The 23,885-nt window shown below is 47.9% G+C and overlaps 1 protein-coding gene across 6 annotated transcripts in view; it reads left to right on the top strand.

Annotated features, from left to right (window-relative positions):
* sdk2b (sidekick cell adhesion molecule 2b) overlaps window positions 1-23,885 on the top strand; it is a 285,949-nt gene extending 262,064 nt beyond the window's left edge. Inside the window, exons 33-45 of one of the 6 annotated variants that reach the window (XM_030399675.1) lie at window positions 129-185; window positions 732-833; window positions 1,587-1,702; window positions 2,074-2,260; window positions 3,634-3,771; window positions 4,209-4,370; window positions 4,460-4,585; window positions 5,747-5,911; window positions 6,012-6,152; window positions 8,145-8,304; window positions 15,354-15,483; window positions 20,991-21,047; window positions 21,619-23,885. In XM_030399675.1, the coding sequence (XP_030255535.1) occupies window positions 129-185; window positions 732-833; window positions 1,587-1,702; window positions 2,074-2,260; window positions 3,634-3,771; window positions 4,209-4,370; window positions 4,460-4,585; window positions 5,747-5,911; window positions 6,012-6,152; window positions 8,145-8,304; window positions 15,354-15,483; window positions 20,991-21,047; window positions 21,619-22,041 (1,964 nt within the window). In that variant the 3' untranslated portion in view covers window positions 22,042-23,885. Of the gene's footprint in view, window positions 1-128; window positions 186-731; window positions 834-1,586; window positions 1,703-2,073; window positions 2,261-3,633; window positions 3,772-4,160; window positions 4,371-4,459; window positions 4,586-5,746; window positions 5,912-6,011; window positions 6,153-8,144; window positions 8,305-15,353; window positions 15,484-20,990; window positions 21,048-21,618 lie in introns of all 6 variants that reach the window. The other 5 variants (XM_030399673.1, XM_030399674.1, XM_030399676.1 and 2 more) reach the window with 5 other exon arrangements.

Raw genomic sequence — 23,885 nt, 5'->3', positions numbered from 1 at the left:
GGGTTTTTTTTCTTCTCTTTATGACGGGAGTGATGCCCTTCTGAACAAGGAAAATATTATACTTTGGACACTAATACTATTGTCTCTCCACTACCTCCCTCCTTTCCCCTCTTCTCTCCTCCTCTCAGCCCCCTACAGCATCCGGAATCTGAGCGACTCCACCATGAGCCAGTACGAGCTGGACAGTAAGTTCTGTCGCGTCTCCGTCTCACACATAAACACACACACGCACATGTGTGCTCAAGGATTCGAGCCCCAAACTAATTAGGTTTTTTCCTCCTCTTTCTGTCGGATCTCACCATATGTCTCGAGTGCCCCGCTGCCTCGAGTGGAGACACAAAGTGTCGAGCAAATTGGCACAACATTTGGCCGCTTAGAGTCGCATCACATCGGTACAAACACTTCTACCGAGGCCAGCGGAAGCACTCTGTGTACAGAGATTCTTGGACGCCGATTACACGAGCTCGCAGTCCAACACAGTCCAACACAGCCCAACACAGTCCAGTGCAGAGTTGGATGAACACCACAAAAGCGGAGGGGACAAATATTTCCCCCCGTACTCGTTATCATGTGCAGCAGAAGCATTCAGTTCCCAGCAGCCCTGTAGTGAGAGTCGGCGGGCCAACAGTGAGGGATGGATGACCTCTGTGGATAGGAAACATGTTTACAGTTTGGTGTTAGACATACGTAACTCCTAACTTCATACACCTGCTTGTTTGCTTCCACCGCAGAGCTCAGCAAACACAAGCGCTACGAGATCCGCATGAGTGTTTACAACGCCGTGGGAGAAGGTCCGAACAGCCCGCCGCAGGAGGTGTTCGTGGGGGAAGCAGGTACGTACGTCTCCCGACAACCTGTGTGCTCAGGTCGTCTCTGTCAGGAGCATGCAGGTGGAATCTGTCTTTCTTAAATCTCCAGGATTTTCGGTGTAGGGTTTGAATGCTGTCTGTCCTCTAGAGCTGCAACTGATGATCATTCACAGTTCACCCACAAATCACAAACACAGTCATGATCTATCCATCGTGTTGCAGATAGAAAGTCAGGTGAAGTTTTTTAAGTCTGTAAAACATTTCTGAAGCTTCACAAAAACAGTGATTCTAAACTACTAATCCAAGCCTCTTTAATCCCAAATTGATTTGAAAGGACGTTATTCTCACCCTCCCAATTTAACACAGGGTCGGCGCTAACGCTTTTAGCTCAGCAGCTGCAGTGAAGATGGAGGCTTAAAAACCTGCCGCATATTTTTGACATCGATTAATCGTTTAGTTTAAGAAATGTCGCAACTTTCAGAGAGCTCAGATCGACGTCTTCAAATTGCTTCTTGCACAAACACTCATTTGCTGATAAACGACAGAGAAAAGCAGCAGATCCTCGATTTGAGAAGCTTCAAAAATGACTCAGACAGTGAACTGATCGAGGTGATTTTCTGCCAAGCGACAGATTGTCTCATCCGCTGATCTACTGAACGGCTGCAGCTCTGATGTCAGTGTCTTAGTGACACCAGGAGCTCAACCCGACACTTAAAATGCATGAAAATGTGGTTGTGTTTTAATGTGTGTATCGTGTGTGTGGTTGCCTCCCGACAGTGCCGACAGCCCCGCCTCAGAATGTGGCCATCCAGTCTGCGACAGCCACCCAGCTGGACGTGACGTGGGACCCTCCGCCGGTGGACGCGCAGAACGGAGACATCCAGGGCTACAAGGTCCGAGTCTGAACACAACGCCGTCATCCGTCTCCTCCTTAATAAGACAACATTCTCCTCTGTTTCCGTCCTCATACGAGCATTTAGATGTTCTTGTTGTTTACAAGCGACTACATCCATTTGCGGTTAATCACCGTTAAAGGCGCATTTTTACACTTTCAGCCGAGCGCTGTTTTCCAGAGGGGCTCTCAGTGAAAAGGTTCACTCTGCTGCTTAAGAAAACATTTACAGGGAATAAAATGAAAGTGCCTTCCCTTAAGGGATCTCGAAAATAGGACTGAGCTTTATCGAAGCAGAGGTGGCTGTGTTCCCTCGACGGCGTCTGTGGAAGAACATTAATATCTATTTATTGCCTCTCTCGTTCCACGCAGGTTTACTTCTGGGAGTTCCAGCGAAAGAACGAGACGGAGCGGCTGCGGACTCTGTTCATGCCCGAAGGAGGGGTGAAGCTGAAGAACCTGACCGGCTACACCACCTACATGATCAGCGTGGCGCCCTTCAACGCGGCCGGGGACGGACCCCGCAGCGCGCCGACGAGGGGCCGCACTCAGCAAGCAGGTGCGCCTTCGCCGCCAGACACCAATAAATATGCAAATTCTTCACCCGCCGTGACTGAGTGCGACAGTCAGGGACCGCCGCAATCAAGCAATATCGTAAAACAAATATTTCTGCACGTAATGAACACATGATGGAGAGGCGGCGAGGAAAAGAAGACAAGCTGAAGACAAACGAGTTAACAGGAAGACATGACTAAAGCAGATAGATGAGAGCCCGCGCAGCCGTGTTTGTTCATTTGTCATATTTATGCGCCGGTGGTGGTGGTGGTGGTGGTGTTGGTGGTGGTGCTGATGTGAGTTTGGAGAAAAAGCCTCAGAGTTTTCCCCTCAAAGTGGATGAGTCACCCATGAGGAAAGAATTTGTTGCGAGGATGATGCTAATCGTTGCTGTCAGCATGCCAAACGATGTTAGAGGAACCACACACTGAGCATAAGTTCCTAATCAGCAAACGCGCTCCAAACTCATTTGCTGAATCTCCTGTTTTGTCTGAGAAGTCGACGGTATGGAAATGCTCCGAACGAGGCGCGCTACGTCTGCACACCACGCCTCGCTCTGTCTTTCTTTCTTTCTTTCTTTGTTTCTTACTTTCTTTCTTTCACTCTCTCTCTCAATTTATTTCTTTCCCTCTCAAACCCCCGTGTACAAGAGGCCATCACATTTACATTTTGGTGCATTTTTGATATCGTGACTCGGCGCGGTGAGAAGGATGTTCGCAGCTTCTCGTCCTCCCTCGTGGGCCGCTGCTGTAAGAGGAGGAGGCAGATGACGAGCAGGACGGAGGGAGGAGGAGGAGGAGGAGGAGATAGTTCTCCCGCATTTTAAGACAAAGGAGCTTTGTGTTTTGACAGCGTCTCAACTCCTGCTCGACCTCTTGTCTCTCCTTCACCTTCACTGTTTCACAAGCTGCATTTTGTCGTGGTAATTGCACAGACACTTCTGTCCGTCTTGGGGGAGCGGTCACTCCCTCGCTGCTCCTCCTGAGGTGACTTTCACTCTTTTGTAAAAGGACTTTTTTGGGGGGAGTTGAGGACAGAGGCTGTTGTGTGCCGTACACTTGCTGGGCTCCTTGAGGCAAACTGTGATTTATGATCTTTGGCTGCGTGAATAGTGAATTGAACTGTGGTAAGAAGAGTTGCAGCAGTTTGGAGCTGCACATTTAGACCTTGCTGTCATAAATGTCAGCTGTGCCTGCAGGGAGGAGTCGCCTTAACAGCTTAACCCTGTTTATTAATGATGGTTTTTATATGTTTTGTATAAATGGTTAGTTTGCATGTCCTCCCACACAACCTCTGCACACATTTGTCAGTGGGAAAACTCAGACAGTTGACGTTTTCCCATCCGTCTGTTGACCTCTGACCTCTGCATCCCTGCAGCTCCCAGTGCTCCCAGCTTCATCCACTTCAGCGAGCTGACCACCACCTCCGTCAACGTGTCCTGGGGCGAGCCCACCTTCCCTAACGGCATAATTGAAGGCTTCCGTCTGGTCTATGAGCCGTGCACGCCGGTGGATGGTAAAGCCCTCATTCTTACTTGTTCAATTTTTTCTTCTCTGCTGAAATAACGGCTGCTGGCTTCTCTAAAAAAAAAAAAACAGCTTGATGCACACGACAAGATCTGTTAGGATTATTGACTAAAATGTGTAACGAATCTGACTTTTGTTTCAGATTCAGTTTATCTTGTGGTGTGCATTTTTCCCGAGCTATCAGCTAACACCATCACCCTGATTGTGACGGCTTGTCAAGCTTTGACACATCTTCAGTACCAAGATGTTAAATATATTTCCCTCTACTAATTCCATTACTGCTTGTGTGTGTGTGTGTGTGTGTGTGTGTGTGTGGAGCGTGCGCCCTCACTGCCTGGCCTGTGTAAGACCTGCTCTAAATGTGGTTTGTTTGTCTAGAGTCCTCAGTGGCCTGTCCCGACTGTCTTCACTCCCCCTCCCCCCCAGGCGTCAGTAAGACAGTGACGGTGGATGTGAAGGGGAGCGGCCCCCTCTGGCTGAAGCTCAAAGACCTGGCAGAGGGCATCACCTACAACTTCCGCATCCGGGCCAAGACCTTCATCTACGGGCCCGAGGTGGAGGCCAACATCACCACCGGCCCCGGAGATGGTAACGGCCGTGATGTGTGTTTACGAAAATGTTTTAAAATCCTCACTTTGAATGCTTTGTTTCAACACGTTGTCGTTATCCTTCCTCAGGAGCCCCAGGACCCCCCGGAGAGCCCTTCATCACGCGCTACGGTTCGGCGCTGACCATCCACTGGACCAGCGGGGACCCGGGGCGCGCTCCCATCACGCGCTACGTGATCGAGGCCAGACCGTCAGGTGTGTGCGTCCTCTCAGTCGTAGCGCTGGCCTCATGTTCGCTCCCTCGATAGTTTGCTAAAGCAAAGTGGTGTAAAGTGTCAACATCTGCCGCCCCGGTGTCTGTGTCACTGCTATTTTAATGGGTTATTGATCGCGGCGCTGCAGTTGAGACAGCTGGCATCAGGTTGCAGGTGTGATTGACAGGCCCGGGCAGGGTTGAGGTGGTGATGGATGGGAGGTGACTCTCAGGGAGGCACGTGGGTGAAACAACTGAGTGGGGCGCTTAGTGCTGAATCTGGATGATTAGTAGTGCTGACTTTGTTTACCTGCACACAGATATTCCACTATTTTCACAAGACCGGTTCCCTCGACCACCAAAGTCGGCCTTTAAAGACGGACTAGTGCATTTTAAGACGTGTGAACATTCAGAATATGCCTCTCCGACAAGCGAGCGTTCGACAATCCTCAAATCTTTTTAGATCTCCCACAAAATAGTTGGAGACCAGCTGTATTTTCCCACCACCGTGTTTCAGTCCCTCTCAGAAGCTATTCACTCTTATTTGTGGAATGTTCTGGTCCACTGTTGGTGATGGTGTTACCTCCAGGTTGGCGATATAGATACTCAACACACCCTCACAAGTCTCCCCTCCTCCTCTTTCTCTTATCCATATGCTCCGAGCATTAACTCTCTGCAGTATCACATAACACCACCAGTTGTTTTTGTGTCTTTGACTCGAGTTACATCAGCTTTTCCAACTTTTTGCAAAAAAGTTCAGTAACATGACGATGAACCCGGAGGCTTGGTTAATGCGTGTCGACCCCATTAGAAGAGTCAAACTTCGCGTTGTTGTTTACAAGCAGCGCCGCGCGTAATAAACGGTCTCTGGCAGGGTTTTCCGAAGCGAACAGCGAGACATATGAAATTGCTTCATTTTGAAATACGGCCGCGCCGCAATTTACGACGTAGATTTAGTTGCTGTAAATTTAAACGGCGGCAGTGAAGCTGATGGATTGTGTAATATTTGTAGGAATTATGAATTACCCTGAGAGCTGCCAGCCAGAGCGAGGCCTTTATATCAGGCAAACAAACAAACGGCCTGTTTCCAAAGATGTATCTGCATTGTTTGAGTGTTTAACAAGGTCGTCCTGAACCCACAACGCTCTTTGATTTGATTACAGACGAGGGATTGTGGGATATCCTAATTAAGGACATCCCCAAGGAAGTGACATCACACACGTTCAACATGGATATCCTGAAGCAAGGGGTCAGCTACGACTTCAGGGTCATCGGAGTGAACGACTACGGCTACGGCACCCCGAGTCCCAATTCTCCGTCTATATCTGGTGAGCTCTCGTGTGTTTGTCGTTCGGTTGTTCAGCCATCGCAGAAACTAATTTTTAACATCCATGAGTTTCTAAACTTTCTGTTTCTTTTTCATCCAAGCCCAAAAAGTGGCGCCGTTCTACGAGGAGTGGTGGTTCCTGGTCGTGGTGGCGCTGGTCGGGCTCATCTTCATCCTGCTGCTGGTTTTCATCCTCATCATCAGAGGACAGAGCAAGAAGTACGCCAAGAAGTCGGAATCAGGTGAGTGCACACCGACCGCCCAGTTTAACGGAGCGTTTATTATAGAAGCCGCGTGCTGTGCTCCCCTCCGGCGGCACGGAGGGTCAAGAATCCGATGACTTGACTTTTTTGCTTCTAGAACAGAACAGAATAGACTTAATGATTTGTGTTTTATTCAAATACCGAGCGGTGAACTTGGAGTTAACTTTTCTGAGAGAGCGGTGAATTCCGATTTGGAATGAATCGGATAATTGACTGAGTAGCGGGGGGAAACAGAAAGGCGGAGAGAGAGAGAGAGGGGGAAGCAGGAGTAGGGGGCATACTTGTTCATTCATCGCAGCCCTGACATCAGCGGGTATTTCCCTCAGCTCAGCACTTCTGCCATGGCTGTTTAGCTGCCAGGCAGGGGAGGGGTGGGGGGTCCCTGCGGGTCACTGCCCATCTCTCTGACTGACGGAGGAAAAACAAGAGGCTCCTTCTCACTCCAACACAAAGACGCTCTCAAAGCCTCCACATCCCCCTCTAGGAATCTGGCCCCGGCCACTGGACCTACCCAGCGGATTTTTTCTCTTCTTCTGTGTGTTTGCGTAACCACCAATTGACCTCAAGTAGCCCCGGAGCAACCGCGGAGGTCCCGGCCCTCGCTGCGGTTCCCCCGTAAGTCTTCGGTTGACTTGGAGTGTTTTTAACCTGTAACATGGCCGAGCAGCAGCCCCCTCCGATCATTAATCTGCCATAGAGCGGCGCGGCGAGGCTGTCGCTCTCAGTTTACAGTGTCGGCTGGTGTGATTGATCACGAGGGACAAGTTGGAGTTCGGGGGAAGCTAAATAGTTGTGTTATTGCCTAGTCATGTGTGATCCGCGGACAGTGTTTACACACAGAGGCACCCTCATTTATCATAAACTGAGGTATTTTGTACATACGTGTCTCTGAGCTCTCCAACGTTTCACTTCTACTCAAGAACGGGTGGAAGTTCACTCCTTTGTCGGTGGTTGTAAGAAACAAAGCTGCAGACGTGATACTTGAGATGTGGAATTGAGTCAGACTTAAAGGAGTAGTTTGTAGGGTTAGATAAGAAGATCAGTTCAGTGTAATTCTACAGTTAGCAGCCTGTTAGCTGCAAAACACGGGGAAACAAAATCCAACTGCAAGAACTTCTAAAACTCACCAAATCCTCTTTCACAAAGGAGAGGGAAAAAAAAAACCCTGTAACACCCTGTAACATCTGGCTTTTGTCTTCGGTGGGACGGGTTTGCGATTTGTATTCAGTCCCAGGTCCAGCGACTCTGCGGTAGTCAACAAATATTTATAGACTTCAGCTCCGATCGGCAGCGATACAAACACGGAGCCTGGGTGTACACGCTCATATTCGGCCCCTTTTTGTGGCGCAAATTCTGTGATGTGAGTTGATGTTGAGTAAGCTGGCAGGTGTCTGGACTCCTGCGTCCTTGTTTTCCAGTGCGTGACATCGAATGTGACACACCAGGGAGAAAACTTTAAAGCAAACTTGTTTACTGGCAGAGTTGAAGGAGTAGATTGCTAGATTTTTTTTAAAGATTTACCCACATTTCTGAGGAAGAAAACTGCATGTACACACAAATTTTGTGTAAAACTTATATAGTTAACACTCCAGGCTAACTATTCCCCCTGTTTCAAGCCTTAATGCTAAGCTAAGCTAACTAATTGCTGGCTCCAGTTCTGTGGTATCGATCTATATCACTTTAAGTCACAAACCGGAGAACGTGAGACTTCAATTGGACTTGATTTACTTTAAAGTTGAAAGCTGCTGTTTTGATATAATTAACCAGTGTTCAGCCTCTGATTTTAAAGGTGCAATATGTTCAAACTCAAAGCTATAACTGGTACTTCCTGTTAACTAGTTAGCTTAGTTAGCCGCGCTGCTAACAGTCTGGACGGGGAGCTCAGGAACCGGGGGAGTGTTGGTCACTGATCGGTTCCACCCGTCCTCCCCGACACTAACCGTGCTGTCCGTCTGGCCTGTGGTAACACAGTGTCTCTGTACGTGTGTCCAGGTAACAACTCCAACTGCAACGCCCTGACCCACGGCGACATGGTGAGCCTGGACGAGGGCCGCTTCCCCGCTCTGGAGCTCAACAACCGGCGGCTGTCCGTGAAAAACTCCTTCTGCCGGAAGAACGGCGTCTACACCAGGTCAGTGATCCGCTCCGACAGCTTCTAACCTCAGAATATTAAAAGTGGAGATGATTTATTCCAAACTTGGAGCTTATTTTAAAGTCATAAATTGAAATAAGCATATGGTAAAATAATTGGGTTACGCGTGGAAACATAACCTCATGCCTGAAACACTCGCCTCCTTTCGACTTGGACTCAAACGCACCATTTCTGCCATATAAAGAAGCTTCATATGAACTGACTCGCTGGTTTCTCTTCTAATGAGCTTCTGTATTTCAGCGAGTTCGGGCTCTAAGACGTGCAGCGCGCTGAGACCGTGACCTTGTTTAAAGCCAATCACTCTGACTGACACCTGCGCTAAGAACGCTTCAGGGAGTTAGAAGTCCGGCTCCGGATCCGACTGTATACTTTGCGTTAGATCATTAGTACCGGATTAAGAGACAGCTGCAGTCATGTCGAGTATAGTTGAAAGGTTTTTATGGCAGTTTGTCAGCGGCGACTGTATTCCATAAGGATATTATAGCATTCTGAAGGAGACAGGTGCACTCGGAGAGGAATTAGCCTCCTCAGTGTGTGCAGTCTGCACGGCCATATGGTGGGGAAGGTGCATTGTTTCGCGTATGAGAATGTGCGATACAGGTTTTTTATCGTGCATTTGTATGCGTGCGTGTGAGCGTGGCCTCGAGGACAGATCAAAGCAGGTCCGGGGTCTTTGAGGCGCTTCCAGGCAGCTTCCTATTATGTCTCCTGCTCAAAGGTGGAGGGGGGGAGTGGAGAGACCGTGAGCGCAAGAATGCACAGATGCACTCTCCGAATCAGTCGTCTTTGAACTCAGCCCGAATCCCGACACCTGAGCCTCCGATTATAGATTAATGCCACATCTTGATCTCCGGGCTCAGAATACCAAAGACGGGATGAAGTCCTCGGTCTGGTAGCGGGATCAGAAATCAAACACATTGGTAATCCCGCTGTGTTCGCTCTAATTCGGAGGCGGTGTCGGGCAGCCCCATGCCACTTACGGTTCATTTTCAGATGGAGATTTTTCTCTGTTTGGCCAGAGTTTAACGACGGGGGCCGATATGCATGACGGTAAATTCAATCAGCGTCTCGGGGAAGTCAATGCAGATCACTTTCGGTGACTGGCAGCTTAATCTGTGGCTACTTAAACTGTCAATATGTCATTTTATGCAAGCAAGGAGGTTAAACTGAATGCAGAGAAGCTTTTAACAACAGCTGTGTTTCCATCTATTTATGTTTTATGCACATTTTGTCGTTTCATATCAGAAAAACTAAACTTCCTCAAATTAGTAAATGTCCTCACTTGAGATGGTTTTTGCCTTTTTCCAAAACGAGTTAATGCATTTAATGGGAGAAGTAAACACCTTTTTCCAAACTATAGTAGAGTGCATACCTCCGCCAAGGCCTAAAAGTCCTCTTTTGTGCCTGGCCATTTAAAGATCCATGCATTATTCCCTGAGAAATGAACAAACATGCTGAAAAACATCATATCTGGCATCTGGATTCTCACCGAAGGTTAAAGGAGTCTGTTCTGGGCTGAGACGTGTCACTAATCAGTGATGTGCACGAGGGGGGGGCAAAGTGGTGCAGTCGCCCCCCCCTCGTGGCTCAGTTATTGAAAAACGCACGCTAAAGTGCCCTCCTGGGAGCCAAAACGTGTGCTAAAGTGCCCTCTTGGGAGCCAAAAAACCGTGTCAAATTGCCCTCTGTGTTGGCAAAACACACTAAACTGCCCCCTTGGCTGGTTAAAACATGATAAAGTGCCCTCTTGGGAGCCACAACATGAGCTAAAGTGCCCTCTTTGGAGCCAAAACGCGCTAAAGTGCCCTTCTTTTCGCCTCTGCCCTTCAAAAAGTCTGTGCACACCACTGTCCCTAATCCAGGTTTTGTGGAAATCTGTATGGTAGTTTTTGTTCCATCCTGCTGACAAACCAACAAACAACCCAACTGACCAACAAGCAAAATCTGCTTGACAGTTACACCCCCTAAAATCTGTCTTCTTCAATGTGAAAGGGAACATTCTGCATTCATTCCCAGGTCAGATCACGCTGCTCACCCCCTTTCTTGGCTCCATGTTACGATGCAAAATACTTTTCCGTCCATCTCCTTTCAAGCAACTCTTAAACATTTCAGTGGGAGTGAATTCAAAAGAGAGACTTGAGTCAGCGCCCAATCAGTGTCCGACTGGTGCTTCACATGTGCGCCTCTTTTCCTTCTTCACTCCTTCCATCATCAGCTCAGAAGAAAAAACCAAACACGTCTGATTAACTATACGTGAATGATCAGTTTCCACGGCACGTAAACCTCAAAAACCCTGAACATGTTTCAGAGGATGAGGTTCAACATCCAGAAAATCTTGGTTTTACCGCTGCCACGGTGAAGAGGGGAGGATTACCAGCATCGCTCCTGTGTGGCTTTGTATCAGCCTCTTTCTGTAGTTTGAAACCTCCTTTGACACGCTGGTTTGGGGTTGGAGGAGGTCCTGGTGAAGTAATTCAGTGTAGATTAACATGGTTTTAAACACTCTTGAGTGACAAAGCTCTCGAACACTTCAGACATGTTAATGAGTCCCCACAGGCGATTGTAGCAGGAGGAGATCCTGATAATGAGCAAAGACTGGGGGCAGATTTGATTCCGCCCCCCCAGTACTTATTTCTTCCCCCGATGTAATACTGACTGAGTTTAGCTGCGAGACGATTAAGTGGACCCTTCTCTATCAGAGCGAGGGAGCTGATAAATAATTTACGCCTCACTCGACAGTGCATGAGAGTCAAGGAGGAGAGGTGAAAGTGGGCCGAGTTTCTCAGTGTTTTTAAACAGGCAGTTTATCATAATGTCCCAGCGGGCTCCTCGCAGTAGCGTTTCTTCACTCCGGCCTCGGCTCTTTGTCTCGCTCCGCTATAACGGAGGGGCTCTTCTGCAAGCGCTGCTGAGGAATGCAAGTTGGTAAAGGTTACGCTGGAGAGTCCTTTGGGAATAAAGTGCAGAAAGAAAATCCGGAGCTCTGATCGAGACTCCGCTGCAAAGTTCTCCGCGTCTGAGAAAAAAAAACCTCGTCTCTGGGGGAACTGATCCTCGGCCTGTTATTGAGAGAAGTCGAGTCGCATTTACATTTATGTAAAGCGTTGTTAGATATTGAATTATCGGAGGGGATATTGGATAATGCAAGTCAGATCTGCCTCGTTATGAATTTTTTTATCTTACTACAAAGCCGACCCGGCGCCCGGGAGCTCAGAGTGTGCAAACAAGTTTAACGATTTATCAATGAATCAGTGGAAAGATAGAAAATGACCACAGAACAATGAACTGTACGTGCTTCACTTACTGCACAATCATGTTTACTGCAGCAGTAACCCAGAATGCATCATGTCTGAACAGCTATAAGTCGACCAGAGCAAAATATAATCACAATACAAAAATAGAGGGCACTTTAGCACGTGTTTTGGCTCCCAAGAGGGCAATTTAGCACGCGTTTTGGCTTCCATGAGGGCACTTTAGCGTGCGTTTTGGCTTCCAAGAGGGCACTTTAGCGCGCGTTTTGGCTCCCAAGAGGGCACTTTAGCGCGTGTTTTGGCTCCCAAGAGGGCAGTTTATCATGTTTTAACCAGCAAAGGGGGCAGTTTAGTGTGTTTTGCCAAACAAGAGGGCACTTTGGCACACTTATTTGGCTCCCAAGAGGGCACTTTAGCACGTGTTTTTGCTTCCAAAAGGGCAGTTTATCATGTTTTAACCAGCCAAGGGGGCAGTTTAGTGTGTTTTGCCAAACAAGAGGGCACTTTGGCACACTTTTTTGACTCCCAGGAGGGCACTTTAGCGCGTGTTTTTCAACAATTGGGCCACGAGGGGGGGCGACTGCCCACCCCGCCCCCCCCCCTTGTGCACATCACTGCTCCTTACATACATACTTACATATCCAGAGGTTCTGAGACCTTTAATGCCCTTTTTCTAAGCCGAAATCTTTGTTTTAGCTTCCGGGCTAAAAGCACACACCCTGTCTGAAGGTGGTGCCCGAGCTCGGCCATGTAAATAACGTCCTTTTGAATAAATTTGTGATCTTGGAGGTTTCAGGAGACTTGGATTACACTGGTTAAGCTGTAAGGATCCATTTGAAGTCCCTGTGTAGTTTAATTTTTCAGGAGAATGCTATGATGCTGTTTACCTTGAAGCTCCAGAAATGTTTGTGGACTACAATACTGCAAATGGCTTCCTTCAGCGTGGGACGTTGAGTAGATTATGTTTATTATGTTCATTTTTGGTCGAACTTGTCCTTTAATGTTCACATCCCTCTCTGCATGTGACGCATTGATCTCGGCCCGCGCGGTACATCTCGTCCATCTCGTTCCAAAACAAAGTCAATATCACTGAGAAATTCATAAGTGATGTTTTTTAATCTGCTCCAGAGTTTTCTAAAAGGTGATTTGATAAAAATCCATCATACTATTACACATAATCAGATAATACTCTCTGTTTCTTCTGTTTCCCTGCCAACATTTGTTCTTTCTCACTGCAGTTATGTCAGTTTACATTACATCACTGTAAATTAAATAAGTGCTTTTTTTTTAAACGATTATGAATATTTAACGCAGCTCTGATGTGTTTAATATTACTGTTGCATGAAGCAGAGTATTCATAACTCTGCGACCACAGACGGATCAAATCTGTTTAACGTGACGTGCGGCTCTCATCACAGCCGTCATCACAAACCATTATCAGAAAGTAGGCGGCAGTTTGTAAAAGTGTTGAACATCCTCTCAGAGCAAACACAAAGCCAGAAAAACCCTGTCGATAATATAAGCAGCTCTCCGTTGTACACGTCTCAATCCTCCACTCAAGCTAAGTGAATTAATCTTGTTTAATATAACCCATCGAAGCGTAATTAAATCGCAGCTCGTTGTGTGATTTCCCTGTGGAGTTCCCTTTTTGTTTTTTTCTTCCGGAACACCACCCCTCCTGTGAGAACTGCTGGATCGCACCCGCAACATTTTTGAAATGCTTTCAAAATATATTTATTTGGAAAAATGCAACTGTGGTTTTTTTTTTGACGTGTAAAAAAAGTGTGTGTGCACACGCTGCAGCAGCAGCAGCAGCAGCAGATCCGCTGGCGGCCGACACTGTGTTCTGGAAAGTCAACAGGAGTCAGTATGTCCCGGTAGTCTCAGCCAAACCAGCACCAATCAGCAGAAACAGATGGGTGTTTGTTCAGCAGGACCGGGGGGACAGTGGAAAATACGGAGGAGCTTCGGCACCGAGAGCTTTTTTTTTTTTCTCCTCTCTCTCCTCTCGTATTTACTTAAAGAAGCCCTGACTGGAGCGCGCACCATTTTAGGAAATGTTTTTCCAGTATTTCATCTGTCTCTGCCCTCGTTTCTCCTCATTCCTTCCTCCTTTCAGCTCCTTCAGTTCACTCAGCAGCGCTCTCGCTTCACTCTCCCCCCCCCCCCCCCCCCCCCGAAGGATCCTCCTCTCTCGCTCCGTCCCATCGCTCACACTCTTTAAACTCACATCTGACTGTCATATTTGATCGCCGCCGCGCGCCGCTGACAGTCTAATCCGCTGCATCGTTCATGTAGAGCTCTGATAACATTCGCCAGAGCAGAAGCCCGAAGGCTGCCGTTTATTTGATGACCCCTGGAGCGCTGCGAGGCTTCAGTTTATAATTTAGTCACAAGGGCCCGGTGGTTTGACATTCCTCAGCCCACAGAGAGGACTGAATCAGGGGGAATTATTCAGTCCAGGAGAGACTGGCTGTAGGCGGCTATCTCATGAGTGTCCCATGACTCTCATCAGGCTGCACTCCCACACACACACACACACACACACACACAGACAGAGATACATGTGAACTTGAAAGGAAGCGCTTACTGAAGTGTCTGATATCAGAATGAAGGAGGTCAAGAGACGCTGCATGGCTTCATCTGCTTGTTATTAGAAACGGTTTCAATATGACTCCTGAGCGCGCAGAAAGGAGGAACTTTCTGAGATCTGGCAACATCGCTTCATCAGATGAAGAAATACAGTCCTGCAAGTCAATTTTGACCAACAGATCTTTGAATTTGAAGCCTTCTAACATGTCAAAACACAGCCATCAGTAGTAATAAGAGGCAGAATTGATTTCTTTCGCAGCAGCAACAGAAAAGCAAACAGTAAGACGGAGTCTGATTCAAACATCTGTTTTCTGCTGCACTGGATCCATTCAAGTGAACGCGGGGGCTGCGTTCTTTTCACGCAGAGCCAAAGTATCTATCGATCTATATGCAGTCAGTCTGGATGTGGCCGCAAACTAGATTCAAACTAAAGATGATGTGTCCGAGGCCACAGGAGCTCCAGAGACAGTTCAGCGTAAATATCTGCTCAGCTGTGTTTACAGCAGAGAGGAGTGAAGCTCCCCGAGGGGCAGTTCGGCTCGCAACCAGAAGTCAACGGTGAATAACAATCCATTCAATGTAAACATACATACACAATTAGACACTTAAGTACTTACATAGGTTTGCACCCAAACCGTAGATATGTGATGGATTCAAAGACCTCGCGTGTCTTTTTGTGCCACTTTCATGAATGCAAATGAAGCCGACTGACTGGAAGCTGCTGTGTGTCCGACAAAATGACCCGAACTTCCCGTGTGGACTTTTTTTTTTTTGGAGATGGGGGGGTCGGCTCTCCAGATAATACCTGTAATAATCTCTGCCAAGGACGACTGTGTGCGGACGATTACGGTGAGAACGTTAGGTCAGAGCTGAACGAGGAAGTCACTCTGCAAACCGTGTCGGACTTTGATCTGACAGTTTTGTTTCCTCGTCCATGTGAAATTGGCTAGTCTGGGTTTTTGTTTCAAATCTGTCTGACAGTCTGACTTCATGATTTCTACCAGATCACCTGCAATTAATTGGGTACAAACTACAAAAAACAATCATTTTTTAAACATCCGACTGATTTCAAAAGGTCATCATGAAATGCCAAAACAATCAAAAGCTCAGTGAAGTTCTTTGGGTGATGACAACGAGCAGCTGGATCATTCAGAATTGTTCTGTTTTTATCTTTTTTCCCCCCAGATCTCCTCCCAGACCCAGTCCAGGCAGTCTTCACTATTCAGACGAGGACGTCAGCACCAAGTACAACGACCTGATCCCTGCAGAGAGCAGCAGCCTGACGGAGAAACCCTCCGAGATCTCAGACTCGCAGGTGCAGTAGCTGCTCTCGTATCTTGTCTGGTCTCTGTGCGTGAACTGTGATCTGTCTGCATGATGGTGTCTCTGTTATGTGTTTGTATCCGTCTACGTGTGCGCACTTTCACCTCCTTGAATTCCACGGGAATTCAGCTTTCTCTTTGTCGGCTGTGCGGTGTTTTGTGTCGGTTCGTGCCGTCCACACGGTGTCCTTTTCCTCTGTCGTTCACCTGAGTGCATTCAGCCTGCGGGGGGTCATACGATACGGCTATAATGCACAAGGAGAGATGAGAGATTAACGACTCTGCTCGCTGACGGCAAAGCAGTTTTTTTTCTTTAGACCGGGCGGTGACCTGTGGAGAGTGTCACTCTGCCAACATCCACCTGCGATCCACACCGCTGCACCCGGCCGCAGCGCCGTTATGTAACACGGCGAGGACAGATGCTCTTTGCGAGATTGTATTTTAGCGCCACTTATGTTTTGGATCTTTAGGGACGGGAAGCCTATCACACCGTCCTACTGAATATTCAGTTTGTCAATAAAGATAACTGAACTCCCCTCACCCTGCTGTCCTTCTGTGGCAGAGCTGATCCTCATTAGCGTTGTAAGAAGTCTCAAATCAAACCTCTGAATCTTTGCTGGATTTTATAAATTGCTGCTGCTCCAGCCGGGCGGCCTGTCAAACGATCCGGCTGGATGTTCGATTAATGAGGACGGGGTCAACGAATATCGTCTCCTTGGCTCTTCTGCTCTGGTCGAGCTTTAGCTTTAGCTTTAGCTTTAGCATCGTCTAAAAATCCTCATTTCTGAATCTGTGTCACATTTCTGAAGTCCTCTCAGCAGACACCGTCAGAACGTCTGACTCGTGGTGTTTTCTGTGTGCTGAGCCAAACTGCTTTTGCCCAGCGAGCGAGTCCAATTGATAAATTGTGACTTCCTCTCCGTCTCTCTCCATCTTTCCACTGATCAGTCCTGCATGCCGCCCACACTCTCACGTCTCTCATTTCCCGACTTTTGTCCTGAGTTTTCATCCACCCTTGTTCTGTTTATCTGACTGGTTCTCTGTGTCTGGTATGTATATATGTATACATATATACATATGTGTGTGTGTGTGTGTTTCTGTTTTTGTTTATGTCCCCTCCCGCTCTGGCGCTCTGTGGTTTGGGTGAACCATCTTGCGGTTTTGCAGTCTGGTTTTGATCCTAGATGAAAGCGTCGGTGGGGGGGGGGGGGAAGTGGTCCTGAATTCCCCGTGCTTTCAGGCTTCCTTCGGTGCTTCCTTTCATCTAGGAATTCTTTTACTCCAGGCATTTCCCAAATTATCCTGGAACATCTCTCAGCTCGATAGGTCCCTCGTGTGAATGCCGCAGCCAGGAACCTCTCCCCACCTGGCCTTATCGGGACCCGGGACCTGTTTGCAGATCAAATGAAAATCTCCCGACAATGAATCATTACGGACAGGAGCTTTCGCAGCACGATAACATCCCCTCGAATGAATCATTTCGTCATTTCATCACCTGCCCGACATATCTACCGCTCGCACTTGCGTGTTGTCAAACATGGCCCCTAATGCAGCGGTCGCCTCCCTCTCGGCCTGAGACGACGACGCCGCCGGCCTCTCGCCGCGCTGCCCGCTCGAGGAGCTGATGTCGGCTTTGATGGGCTGAAGCGCACAGAGATCTTCCTGTTACCCCCGAGGGTTTCCTCCACCGTGCCCCTGACAGGCCGCCGTATCAGCGCCCGCTGGTGCTTTCGGAGAAACTCAGGAATGCTGTTTGAAGTTTTATTGAGCGGATAACTCTGAGCTATCAGTATGACATTGTGCTGTCTGTCCTCTTTAATCCCCGGGGGAGCACCAGCAGGTATAAGTTGACTATTGTGCTCCTCCTCGAGAGGAGGATTTGGAGGAAGCTAACATTGACTTGGCGAAGCAACGAGGCCACCGTTACTGCTCAGCTCCCCCGCAGGGAGGGTCCTATTGACTTTGAGTATAGACTTTCTCATTTTCCCAAAGTTGTCTCTGTGGCAATGCCTTTGTGTGTCATTTAAGACCGAAACCAGTGGAAGTCAGACGATCTCATCTCTGAGTCAGAGATGGATTGCAGATTATGCTCTCTGCAGAGCAGCATTCCTCGGGAGAGGTATGAAAACGTCTTGCTTTCTCTCACATGCCCTCTTTCTTTCTTTCTTTCTTTCTTTCTTTCTTTCTTTCTTTCCTCCTCTGTCTGTCACTTCCTTTCTCCGCCCTCCTGCTCCGCGTCGCGTTTCACCTTGGCTGAGGCTCAAGTGAGAAAACTCTCCGTAATGTTTGGATCGTCTCTAGTGACAACGAGTCGCTGTGATGTCACATCCCCGGATAAAGGAAACTTCTGACCGCAAACGCATTTTTTTATTCTATTACAAATAACTTGAGGCATCTGTACGTGACGGAGGGCAGTGGAGAGAGGCAGAAATAGCGAGCGGGGAGAAATTTAGCCCTCATAAAGTCCCCAAAACTCCAGACGGGCGACAAATTAAAGAAGCACGGAAACACAATGAAAGCACATGTTTCCATTACTCTCAGTCCACCAGTCTGGGACGCCACTAATGCCCAAGAAAATCCCAAATCCCTCGATTATGTTTGTTTTGATGAAGCAATGTACATTATAGCGGCGAGAGGGGATTGGATCCTCGGAGGAGACTTATCCCCGCCTTGATGACAAAATGCAACTTGACTTTGATGCAGCACGCCAAAAAAAGCCACATCTTCCAATTCCTGTTTGCCTCGACCCTAATCTTTTCTTCTTTTTTTTTCCCCTACACAGAAATCGCTCCACACACAAAAACACACGTCTCCTGTGAACGTCTCCGGACTTTTTAATCCCCCTCCAGCCCCGCGTATACTGTCGTTGTCTTTGTCTCCGGAGACCCCCGCTGTGTTCACTTCATCAATGAGAGTGACACAGACATCCCCCCCCCCCCTCCCCCCTCCGCCTCCTCGTCTCTGCAATAATCCATAACTAGAGGACAAAAGGCTGACCCACTCGGTGGTATTGGGGTATGCATCAGTTTGAGGTTGGGGGATGGGGGGAGCCGTGCCTGCCTGGAGATTATTGTCTCATGCCCTTATATAACCCACAGGAGGGTGAAATTCAAAGTTATGTATGAAGCATTTCCAACTCTTGAAAGGAAACTCAAAGACAACAGCCAGGACAGCTGCAACCTGTTCGACCGGCTCGCGATACAGGAGCGTCCACCGCCGTCCCACCAGACTGCAGAGCGGCCGGACGACTCCCCAGCTCCTCCTACATCTTATTTATTGTTTAATCATTTATATATATATATATATTTTTTTATGATGTAGCATCAAGGACGCTTCAACCGTTCCAGCTGCACAATCCCGGTTGGATAATACTAATGAAACTGCTCTTGAATCCAGAGCACAGCTTGTCTGTTTCAGTTCGACCCCCTCCAGGCTGAGGTCAAAGGTCGGAGCTCTCTCAGATAGACTGTCTGACCAGCTGCCTTATTATATCAGACCAGTTTAAAAAGTAATGTTCAACCTTTAATGCACATCAGTCATCATATTTCTTTGTTTCCCCCTCTCCCACGTCATTCTTCTTCCTACATTGTTTGCAGTTGTAACCAACTTCATCACGCTGATGATAAGAATTATCATTTTTATGCTGATGATAAAATAAACTGCTGTCAAGAGGTTTCGCCAGTTAATTGGATGGATTTCTTAATCTCTCTCTCCGCCTAATTTAACATCATAATGATGAAGAAATGTTTAATAATAGTCAGCGGCGGGCTGCTGTGTGTCTGTCTTACACGTATCCTCGCATAAATAAAGGTGGCGTTTCCCCCCGGAGGGCTGAGGTGCTACGCTGCATTTCATGCCTTAAGTCTCTTTCTTTCACAGCACTCAGCTCCGGTAATTAGCTCGTAATGACTGGAAGTAAAGGAGCTGCTTCGCGGGCCGCGCCGCCCCAGAGGCAAGTCGTCGAGCAACTCCACCGTAGTGTTGGATCCCTGAGTTATCTCTGTTAAAGACGGGAGACGAACCACAACAAAAAAAGCAAAAAGGAGAGCAGATCGGAGCGGTGTACGCTTGCATGTAGAACATTTCAAACGTCAGAACATCTGCCGCGCACACTTCGCGGGCCGAGCCGGAGCGGGCAAAGGGCTGGAACACAATCCACAGTGTCAACACTCGGTCTGCGCTCCCTCTCTCCCACCGCCGCACACAACCGGAGCGGCGTTTCATCTCTCGCTGCGGCGTTAATTCTTTCAGAGTGAGGCAATACCTCTTGAAGTGGCTCAGTTTGTCCTGTTGGTCCACTGTGAACGGATCTTATTATTGCGTTGTTGTGCTGCTAAACACCCTGGAACGACCGGAATGCTTTTCAGCGCTGGTCGGCCTCAAGTGTTTGCAAACGGGAGACGATATTAATAACGGACAACAAACGGCCCGTCGCGCCCCCCTCACACTCGTTATTGAGAGGGCCAAGGATATAAAAGGATAATAAAAGAAGAAGTATGATCACATCGGTGGTCGACTTCTGAATGTCGAGCCAAGCCATGCTGTGCACAACGTCTGCCTTTGATTCATTTGTGGAGAGTAAAGAGTCGGGGGAGGAGGGGGAGGAGGGGATCACTTCCCTTTGTTTAGAAACCAAAAAAAAGCGGGAACGTCGTCTGTTTGGACATTTATAAACTCCGCTGACAGCTACAAAGAAGAAAAGCCTTTATATAGGGGTTCAGTGAAGGAGGCACACGAGGGAAATCCGAGCCCGCTGCCATATGTATCACATGTGTGCCGCCGCGCCGTCTCCGGCACTCCGGAGCTGAGCCGGCGTGCCAACAGCCACGTTTGTGTCCGAGGAGATGGAACGTGATAATACGAGAGGTGATGGAGCAGATCATCAGCTCCATCTCTGTAAAGGACAGCACTTTGTTGCTTTTACTTTGCACCCAACGCTCTTTGGGAAATTATCCAGCGACAAGTCGGCTCAGCACTCGCTCACCGTGGGCCAGGTGATGAATCACAGGCTGGCCGGTCCAATTGGCATCTTGCTTTTCGTGGCAATTAGTTGACCGCGAGCGATCCCCGCCGAGCGCTCGGTGATCACATTGCTTTTTTTTTCGTTCGACACAATGGAATGGTACTTGACATGAATACAATAGCTGGGTTTAAAGCCCCGTCTGCAGCGAGGTGGAGGGTCAGTGACAGGAATGTGCCGCCATTTCTCTCACACACGGCGGCTCGATTGGAATTGAAACTCACTTAAAGAAGGGAGAGAAAAACAACTTCCTTCCTGTCGAAACCAAGTCTTTAACTATGTTTTTTAAAAATGCACTGCACCGCCTATGTTGCTTTTTTTTTTTTTTTTTTTTAGTTTCTCAGACCATTCACACAGAATGTCACAAAGGATCTGTACATGAATAACATATCTCTGCTATTACCATCGTCATAACTGGGCCGTTTGAATCATTCTGTTATGGTGATGCACTGTAAAACCCATTGTTTTGTTCACCCATAGGAGGCGCTGGTGTTTTCATATGGGACAGGTGGCCTACATACACTTCCACTGCATTTGGTGAGGTTCCTGTGGCTGCCTGCTTTGAATGTTTTGTAGCCTGATAGGTGACTGGTTCCTATTGCTAGTCCCCATCCAGTCTTCTCCCCCCAGAACCCCCATCATAGGTTTACCTGTGCTACACAACACCAAACCCCCCCCCCCCCGTCTTGCTGGCGTGGTGCAAAGACCCTGAACACATAGTCTGACCCAGTGACTGATTGGTTTTTAAGTTCCTGAAGATAAATTGACCTTCGCCATCTTGTGTTGATGGTCCGTTTTACAAATGCACGCTTCAGTAACAAGTCATCCTTCCGTGATTATGCTTTGACCATCCATGGTGTCCATTTGTTCTCGTGCCGTGTCGTAAATGTAAGCGTGTGTGCGTGTGTGTGTGTGTGTGCATGTGTGTGTCGTTTAGACGGGGATGACTGTGATTCGATGACTTTGCTCAGAATAATTCAATAACTTCATGTTCATTTACATTTATAGCCTCAGCATCTCTAACTGCTCCACATGGAAACACTGCAGACTCGTTCCAACGCCGGCTCCATGAATCAACGTCTCCTCTTTATTTTTCTTTGCTCCGCAGGGCAGCGACAGCGAGTACGAGGTCGACCCCAACCGGCAGAAGACCCACTCTTTCGTCAACCACTACATCAGCGACCCCACTTACTACAACTCCTGGCGGCGCCAGCAGAAAGGCATATCCCGGGCACAGGCCTACAGCTACACCGAGTCCGAGTCGGGCGACCCGGAGCACTGCGCCCCGCCGCCGCTGCCTCCTCTACCTCCACTGCCGCCACAGCTCAGTTCGCCCAGCCCCCAGCCTCAGCAGGCCCAGGGTCAGCCCCAGGGTCAAGGCAGCCTGTTCAGGCCCAAAGGCAGCCGGACTCCCACCCCCTCCCAGCAGAGCTCCAACCCCCCCAGCCAGCACAGCACCCTCTACAGGCCCCCCAGCAGCCTAGCCCCCGGCTCCAGGGCCCCAATCGCTGGCTTCTCCTCCTTTGTGTGAAAATTCTGAAAAGGACTTCAAAGATTTGTGGAAATATCTACTCAACCTGTGTTGGAGGAGAACATAGCAACGCGCAGTCAGCTCAATCACGTCATTCACGCCTTTCTTTTCTCTTTTCATTCGCTTTCATTTTCTACGTGTCGTCTTTAGTCAGCCTGGATACGTGCGGAACAAGACTCTGAGAGTGTTTGGAGCACTTTGTGTTGTTTAATGTGTGGAAGTGTGCTTTGATTTCTCTCACCAGTTGATACAATACTCATCGATTCACTTTTATTTTTTTGCTATTTGAACTTTTTTGCATGACTTTTCATTTCCTCCCCCCCTTTTTGTTGTCACTTTTCTTTGAACACATTCAAATTGATTCTGTACAGGTCACAAGAATCCTTGAAAACAAACACATATAAATATATATATACGTACATATATATATATATAGTAGATGTACTGAGAACACAAAATCAATTCAGTGCAGATTCTGCATTGATGTGAGACTGAAATAACAATATGAGGGAGCCATATTGTGGAAGTGAACGGACAAAGTGTTTGGACCGGATGAACTGGATGTAAAAACAAAAACAAAAAAAAAAGAAAAGACAGATGTGGATGTGGAATTCATGCCAAATCGAACAAATTCTAATGTGTTGGCCGGGAGAGTTTTTTAAAACGGACATTTGGCGAAACAATCACGTGTTTCCATGGAAACAGCTCTCCGGCCTATAGCACACAAACGCACGGGGAAAAAAAAGTCGGAGGACGTTTTTTGGCCGCGGCGAGTCGGATGTCACCGACCGCGCTGCGCCTGAAGGATCCTGCAGATATAAAATGAAACGAGTGTATATCTGTTCAAGTGAAAGTGTTGAAGTGTGTTTAAGTGGATCGAAGATGCCTTGATAGAGAAAAAAAACAAACACTTATTTATGATATCTGGCACCAGTTGTTACCGGACTGCTCACGGTGACCCTCGACTGTGGCTCGCCTCGCACTACGAGAGCCTCCTTTTAATTCCTGACGGACGTGGGCTGTGTGTAAATTTGCATCACACGACCCGTGTTTTGTTTTTCACCCTTTGGCTGGCTCACATATGCACACATCAGTCTCATTCTGAATATATGTCTACTGAAAAACGCTTTGAAAATCCGATGTAAGAGTGTCAAACCGAGGCAGCCGGGGGACGTTCACATGTGGGCACGGCTGCTGGTTCTGCTAAAAATGTAAACAGTGTGATTTTGATAAGAAACAAAGAGGGTTTTTTTTTTTGTTTCCTCTTCCCGGCCCGGCTGGTGTAACTCTTCTTCTCTGTCACTGAACACTATCACGGGGCAGCGCTGGGCCTGCGCCAAGAGATGATGTCATTAAAATGCCTCACCTCTTTCCCCTTTTGTGTAATCAACCACTCTGTACTATTACAGGTGTGACTGTACTATCCCAAATGCAAATGTGTGTGTGTGTGCGTGTGCGTGCAGGTGTACGTGTGATGACACTTCGTCGTGCGTAAGCTTTACAGATCATTCACTGTGTGTCTGGTTATAAAGAGATTGTCCTGCAGCAAACTGTAAACCTGCCTGGAGTGGCGCCACAGATGGCCGGTACCGTCCGGCCCGCCTGCCAGGCGCACTCATAACGCTATAGTGAAGACTCAGTGGTGTGTTCCTAGTTTCCATAGTTCCAAAAAAAAAAGAAAAAAGGATAAAAAATGTCATCTTTTACTTTTTTTCCTCTCTCTCTCTCTCTCTCTCTCTCTCAGTGGGGTGATTTCATTGTACGCAACAAAACGCTTATCATGCAGGATCTGAATGAATATATGATCACAGTACATTTCTGAAATAAATTATTTTTGAATGTTA

Source organism: Sparus aurata, chromosome 20 (genome assembly GCF_900880675.1).
Source record: "Sparus aurata chromosome 20, fSpaAur1.1, whole genome shotgun sequence".
Classification (NCBI taxonomy): Eukaryota; Metazoa; Chordata; class Actinopteri; order Spariformes; family Sparidae; genus Sparus; species Sparus aurata.
Note: the sequence above shows the minus strand (reverse complement) of the source record. Positions and strands in the feature narration are given on the sequence as shown.